Consider the following 7,780-nt stretch of genomic DNA (forward strand, 5'->3'; position numbering starts at 1 on the left):
CTGGTATGGTTCAATAGAACTGCATCTTTCTTACGATGGTATGGTTCAAATATTGTTTTAGTGACTGATGTTGCTGTTATTGACTAATGTTGGTTTATATGTTGTTTTACTTCGGTTAACTATTTTATGAGAGTTTTGAACCATTTGAACCAATTGTTGTACATTTGTAACAATGAATTATGTGTGTGCAGTTAAAACAAATGTTAAGTTCCTCAACTGTTTGTAACTCTAATTAATAACACAGGGGATGATTTTGTCGGAGACTATTCTTAACAGCAGCGTCTGCTGACGGGAATCAACTTTGAAAACAAGATTATAATTTTGCTGCACAATTGTAAAACTGATTGTGGTGGACTAACAGGTAATGTTTATATATGTGTATTGATGATTCACTCTCCCGTACAAGTTTATTAATAATATATATAGTTGTATATATATTATTAATAAACTTGTAAGGGAGAGTGAATCATCTATACACATATACGTAGTATAAACATTAGAGCCTAAATTAATAGCAACTTGACTGACTCTTAGAGCCTAAATTAAATTTTAGGCAGGATTTAAAACTCAAGGAAATTTGATTTACCATTTTTATGGCGTCTCAATTTTATTTTTAATTTATTTTATTTTTAATTTTTTTTTCCTACTTATTAGCCGGAGGTCTACTCGGAAGCAATCTCTCTATCCGTCTAATAGAGAGAGTGATGATTTTCTCTACTTTTGAGAGTGTTTTTCACACTCTGGGTGGAGATAAGACTTGTCTTTATTTTCGGATAGGGGAAGGATTGTCTACATCTCACCTCCCCCATAGACCACTTATGTGGTATTGGGTTTTGTTGTTGTATACCCTTTTAATAAACTGGAAAATGATGTTGCTGCAAAAAGTTGGAATTCTGTTGACAAACTAAAATATCATCATTTAAATGTTATGTCTGATGGGTCTGATGTGCTATTGATCACAAGTGTTAGATACAAATGTTAGATTTGATATTGATTAGTAGTGCTAGAGGTGACAAAATCGGTGGGTTGGTAATTGTGTCAAAACAGAGATCTTTGGCGTTTTTAAAATTTTTATCGCACAGGTTCTTGCAATGTCCCTAAGACTGTCAGCAACCTCAACAACCCATTACTATTTCGGCGCACACATCCGGAGTTCAACAAATCAGTTACCGAGTAAGTAATATAAAATTATTATCATATATGCAGCCCCTTCAAACCAGTAATTTGTTACCCATATTGTTTTACCTTTTGAATGACATTGAATTTTGATATGTATTTGTACCAACAATGGAAGAGGTATTTTACATGTTGTATTAGGTGATCATATGATGTCAATTATAATGGATGTTGGCAGCTCAACGAATGCGCTTTCATAAGTTGTTAATATTGGAAGTATGTTATTTTGCATCTCATGTAATTGTTGTTCAAATTTTTTTTTTATCACCAGAGGAACTACTGAGCGAGAAAAAAATTTCACCTAGCACGTACATTCCAGCGTCAAACCGGCATTCCTTTAGCTTATTCTAGCCTATCTATTGGTGCCGCTGTTACTTCAGATGGTGAGATTTGTTATTATTTCTTAACATATTGTTTGATGATGGGTTATGTATCCCTTAGCATTATGCTAAATTTAATGATAAACAAAGACTCATTGTGTCACATACAACGCAATCTCAACAATCAAATACAAGAGAACGAGCACATAGCAGCCAAGACACACTTTTGTGAACAATAACATCTTAATATGCATGATCGCTACTACTATGTGGTGCCATACTATGAATGTCGTATAAAAAAGAATGTACTGCCCACGCCGCAGCAACGGGCGGCCGAACTTGTACTAATTTATTTATCTTAAAACCCAATTTGAAATAGTCATTACAGGCTTACAACCATGTCTTAGTGTCTTGTGTATGCATGTCAAATTAGGACTGGCTGTTGAATTCAACTTATCAACCCCATTAACCTTATTTAGTGTGTGAAGCCTAAGGTGTATAGCTATGTGTTTTTTTTTTTTTTTTTATCAAAGGCTTGTTCACAAATAAGGTGGAAGTGAGTATTTATATCATATATACTCCCTGCTTACAATAAGCTCTTAGGGCTTGTTTACTTTTAGATTAATGGGCTTAATAGTCCACAAAGCTTATTCGGTCACCATCAACCCTTGTTTACCTGCGACTTATTAGTTTTGATTAACCGAGTGAATGGCTGTCTCGGTCACCCTCAAAACCACTGTCCTCCCCATAAAGACATCCTTTTCTCCATATTGTCCACAAAGCTTATTCGGTCACCATCAACCCTTGTTTACCTGCGACTTATTAGTTTTGATTAACCGAGTGAATGGCTGTCTCGGTCACCCTCAAAACCACTGTCCTCCCCATAAAGACATCTTTTTCTCCATATTGCCCTCAAATACTAGAAGATATCATAAAGACATCTTTTTCTCCATATTGCCCTCAAATACTAGAAGATATCATAGATCACCAACCAAACACCATTTTATACAGATTCATAGCTCATCAATTCAAAGCTTGTCAAATCAAAGCACGTCAATTTAAAGCACGTCGATTTAAAGTACGTCGATTCAAAGACATCATAAATCACCGATTAAACACCAATTTATTCAGTCTGCTAAAGTTAGAAGACCTAATTACGCAGATTCGATATGTGAAATTGAGTGAATATGATGAAGAATTGGTGCAAAACTGAAATTACCAAATTAGGGCAAAAATGTTTTGGTGCAAAAAATTGTGCAAATTTGGTGAATGAATATGATGAAGATTTGTGAACTAAATAACGAAATTCATTTGAGCTACTTATGATACGACTATTATTATCATTATGTTCAAGTGTTGTGTTGGGTGGATGATGGTGAGCTTCTTGTTTGCAGATTCGTTGAAGAAAACAAAAAGAGAAGAAGGTAGTTGGATACTTGCTTAGTTGCTTGGTATTTTCTCATATTTTATATGTTTGAGCTGAGGTTTAGATTCATTAGAAGTAATCATTGTTTAAATTGTTTGTCATGATAATTGTTTGAATCGAGCTGCTTGTCATATATTGTTCGATTTTAGAAAGTTGAATTTCATTCTGGATATGTGACAAATGTTTTATTTAGAGTAAAATAGTCATTTTCTAAAAAGTAAACACCAATTAATTAGAATTATCTATATCCATATTGCCATCTATATCTATAAAGTGCTTAATAGTAATAAAAGTAAACAGGCCCTTAGTTATCATAAATCACACCACATTTTGAAGTCCTAACAAGAACAATAGCAAAATAAGAATTTTAAGCACATTGTTTAAACAACAGCATTCATCTGAAATTGCAAAATGTGGGAGAAACGTGAGACTGCGCTTCTACAGATCTTGCATTTTATCCCCCCCGCATCTCTGACAAAGTCAGATCAGTCTGAAAATAAAACATACAATCGATTTATTAGAACACTTCTAACCCATCAGTAAGGGTACGTTTAGGTGTGGGTCGGGTAATTTGTTTAGCTAAAACAGGAAGGGTTCAAAGGTGTAAAGAGACCAAGTCTATTTCTAGAACGACAAATAGGTGGTGTCAGGTCAAACCGACCCATTTCAACAAGAAAAAATATCCATTTTGACCCATTACACCCAACCCATTTCAACAAGAAAAATAATTAACATTTATTATCATAAAAATATAGAGACTAAAGAGCATACCTTATAAGAGGCTAATTCACGCTCTAAATCAGAAATCTTGTTTCTTTGAGATGAAGAGGTAGCCTGCGGTAAAAGTAAAACATGCTATGAAAAAAAAAAAAAAAAAAAAAAAAAAAACTATAAAGATTTTTAGATAATAATATGATTACTTGGTTTATCCAATTTATTATTTATTATGATATGATACGATGACGATGATATGGCTGACTAGCCACCTTATACGGTAACCACCATATACCATCATGTCATGGGCAGTATAGGGTACTATTGTCTAAAAGTATCTACTATAGTTTTTGTGTACATTTACTGATTGTGTTGTATAGCAAAAAAAAAAAAAAAAAAAAAAAAAAGGAGAAAATTCAAAATCCAATCTTAATCATACCATCATTTAGCTAAAAATGAAATGTTTTTACACTATCATAAAATAATTGACATTTACTAAAGAACATACCTTATAAGCAGCTAAGTCACGCTCTAATTCATAAATCTTGTTTCTTTGAGATGAAGTGGTAGCCTGCGGTAAAAGTAAAGCACGATATGAAAAAAAAAAAAAAAAAAAAAAAAAAAAAAAAAAAAAAACTATAAAGATTTTTAGATAATAATATGATTACTTGGTTTATCCAATTTATTATTTATTATGATATGATACGATGATGATGATATGGCTGACTAGCCACCTTATATGGTAACCACCATATACTATCATGTCATGGGCAGTATAGGGTACTATTGTCTAAAAGTATCTATTATCGTTTTTGTGTACATTTACTGATTGTGTTGTATAGCAAAAAGAAATTCAAAATACAATCTTAATCATACCATCATTTAGCTAAAAATGAAATGTTTTTAAACTATCATAAAATAATTGACATTTACTAAAGAACATACCTTATAAGCAGCTAAGTCACGCTCTAATTCAGAAATTTTGTTTCTTTGAGATGAAGAGGTACCCTGCAGGAAAAATAAAGCTAATCATTATAACATTAGCAAATTGACCCAACTTTGAGAAGGTCTCAATTTCCAGCCATACTTACCATGTTCACGGTAGACGGCCCAGGTAATTTTTTTGTTGTTGTTGTTGTTGTACCTTTCAAACACCCGCGGTGAGCTTACATACTCCTTTAGATTTCCACTGTATGAGAAGATGACAACTCCAACATCAGCATCACACATAATAGACAGCTTCCTAGCTTTTTTAAGGAGCCCCTCAGATCTTTTATGAAATGCACTATTTCTTTTTTCTCTGTCATCAATTCTCTTTATTTCAACCATCTACAAATTAGATAATTAGCAAAGTGAGCAAGTTAAATAAGTATGGTATGTCATAATTACATCCAAATATCTTTCTAGCATGAAGCATTATGCAAATTAAGTTGAGCTTGTCTTAATAACAAAAACAAACCATTAATAGTGGATAAACCTTGTGAGAAGGTAGTTACCAGTTTTGTTTAATTATTATTATTATCATACTATTATTATCAGATCGTTCAGCACCTGTTATTCTAATTGATAAGAATCTCAATCTTATTAAAATACTAAATACACTAACAGGTTTAGATGCTAACCTTGCTTACTGACCGATGGAAATGGCAAATTAAGCAACAGTTTAGATGCTAACCTTGCTTACTGCCATGTATCTTGCTCAATGTTTCAGTTTAAACCTGGTAGAACAAAGTGTCATTTATACGGATTGAAACTCAATGATTGTTATATCTAAAAAAAAAAGTATATGTCAAGTGACAATCGCAAAAATACAATCCATATATGAAGGCGTTATAACAACTTGTATAACAGTTCGTACAACAAAGAGTATCAAGTATCATTTAGCTTTGGTTTTGTAACATCGTTTGTATAACAGATGTCACAAAAAGACTACAACGAAAAAATTCATATAAAGGCCATAAAAAATTTGTAATCAGCGACTATTGTTTAATCAAATCAGATCATGTGCAATTTTAAAAGGCCATAAAATGTCTTGATCGAATCATAATTACTGGATCAGAATAACAGCAAAAGACTAAAAAACCCTTTACATCAACCACTACCAAGGGGAAGCTAATTTATCTAATGATCATCATCAAGGTTTATAACTTCTCATAAAGTAATCCATTGATATCCACTTGCAGAAATGTACAGGTATTAATATCTGTCAAATACTCCCTGAAGATATATCTTTGTGTTTTTGTTCTCAGCTCATATTGACAATAATATCACTATGTATGATTACAAGTAATATACATCACACACACACACACACACACACACACAGAACTTATTGATACACTATGTATGGTAATTACAAGTAAAATATACTAGTATGTAGGTAGTTACAGGTAATATACATATTATATAGGGAAAATTGTTTAATAATGCATTGAACTTTCATCAAATTTTTATTGTATGCATCCAAGTTTCAAAACTCCTATTGTATGCATTCAACTTTTAAATATGTACTATTGTATGCAAGCCATGACTTATACATAAAGTAACAGGTCACCTACATTAATTTTTTTGACGGAGTTAGTCCCTCAACATAACGAAATCATAATAAACATCAACTTATCTAATGAAATCATAACGAACCCAACTCTTTGTTCAAACCTACCTACATTTATAATCAATTTGAACAAAAATGATAATCAAAATCTAATTTCTTCAAAATCAAACCAAAAATCATATCTTAGCTTATAATCGGCATTGAGCACCATCCCATTTTCACCTGAAGAGATATGAAGCAACCCTAAATCGACGACGGCGTAAGATCTGATCGAAAACAATGAACATGTTGCAATGGACATCACTCATTATCAACATTCATGCTCTATCCATATTTATGAGAGTGAAAAATAGTTTAAATATTATTTTTTCCAGAATGAATAGTAAAAGGTATTTGTTTGCTGTTTTGACAAATTAGTGAGGGGTGAGTGATTTGTGGGTATATTAATCTCACGGTATATCAATTTCTTTTTATTTTCGTTTGATAATTTCTAAGAACATACAGTGTTAATTTTTGGTATGAACAAATTAGGATTTATGTTTGTAAAGATGAGATGATAAATATGAGATGAGTTGCAAATCTGGATGAATTTCTATGAGTTACAGTTTTGGGATTTCGTTAAATAAATTAACTTCGTTATGATTTCGTTATGTTGAGGGACTAACTGCGTCAAAAAGTTAACTTTGGTGACCTGTCACCCGATTTATAAGTAAATGAACTGCATACAATAGTACATATTTTAGTACATATTTTACAGTTTTGAAACTTGAATGCATCCAATAGAAATTTGGTGAAAGTTCAATACATTTTCAAACAATTTTCCCTATTATATATACAAGCAAGGTCACAACGAAGACTAATTGAAGTAAACAGACCAATTACAGAACTTAATGCGATGTATAAATAACGTACAGGTGCGGTGCGGTCGCCGGAGCAGAGGTAGGGGTTTCTGATAGCAGGAGCAGCGATAGGAAGATTTATACCGTCCGTGATTTGTTGTAGATAGCGATATTCAGTGATTTGTTAGCGAATTGATGTAACAAATTGATGTGAAATGTATCGAATGACTTTTTGTGATCGTAGCACCAATTAGGGTTTTTGTTTTCTTTTCATTGGGAGGATTTTGTCTTTTAAGAGAGGCGAAAAATTATGCGTTTGGTCCCCGAGGTTTGTTTCATATTGTATGATAGCCATTTCAATTTCAATATATACTAATTGTCACTTGACTTTTGGAGTTTTGATCGTTTGCTTTAATAAACACAAAAACGACATCTCCCTTAACCTATTTAAACAAACCAAAACTCAAAATTCTGGATTATTCTACCTCACCTTCTCTCTCCTCTCTTCTACTACACAAGCTCGCCACATAAATCCTCACTAATTGTCACTTGGCTTTTGGAGTTTTGGTCGTTTGCTTCAATAAACACAAAACGACATCTCCCTTAACTTATTTAAACAAACCAAAACCCAAAATTCTGGATTATTCTGTGACGACCCGGAAATTTCCGACCAAATTTAAACTTGATCTTTATATGTTTTCGACACGACAAGCAAAGTCTGTAATATTGAGTCTATAAATTTTTGAACTAT

General features: G+C 32.5%; 1 protein-coding gene and 2 long non-coding RNA genes across 3 annotated transcripts; 1 reads left to right on the forward strand and 2 right to left on the reverse strand.

Annotated features, from left to right (window-relative positions):
- Positions 1-240: 240 nt before the first annotated feature.
- On the forward strand, positions 241-3,087 carry LOC139873017 (uncharacterized). The gene is made up of 4 exons (XR_011767249.1): positions 241-361; positions 1,083-1,173; positions 1,448-1,559; positions 2,891-3,087. It is a non-coding gene; the product is annotated as an uncharacterized lncRNA (long non-coding RNA).
- Positions 3,088-3,342: 255 nt separating this feature from the next.
- LOC139872541 (uncharacterized) lies at positions 3,343-4,174 on the reverse strand. The gene is made up of 3 exons (XR_011767084.1): positions 4,145-4,174; positions 3,694-3,756; positions 3,343-3,412 (listed from the first exon to the last, which is right to left on the reverse strand). It is a non-coding gene; the product is annotated as an uncharacterized lncRNA (long non-coding RNA).
- A 422-nt stretch (positions 4,175-4,596) lies between these two features.
- LOC139871575 (MADS-box transcription factor 2-like) lies at positions 4,597-7,268 on the reverse strand. The gene is made up of 4 exons (XM_071859278.1): positions 7,103-7,268; positions 5,312-5,354; positions 4,728-4,965; positions 4,597-4,644 (listed from the first exon to the last, which is right to left on the reverse strand). The coding sequence occupies exons 2-4, from the start codon at positions 5,324-5,326 to the stop codon at positions 4,610-4,612; spliced, it is 288 nt and encodes a 95-aa protein (XP_071715379.1). The 5' UTR covers positions 5,327-5,354; positions 7,103-7,268; the 3' UTR covers positions 4,597-4,609.
- Positions 7,269-7,780: the final 512 nt, after the last annotated feature.

The sequence above is a fragment of the Rutidosis leptorrhynchoides genome, chromosome 10, assembly GCF_046630445.1.
Source record: "Rutidosis leptorrhynchoides isolate AG116_Rl617_1_P2 chromosome 10, CSIRO_AGI_Rlap_v1, whole genome shotgun sequence".
NCBI classification, from domain to species: Eukaryota; Viridiplantae; Streptophyta; class Magnoliopsida; order Asterales; family Asteraceae; genus Rutidosis; species Rutidosis leptorrhynchoides.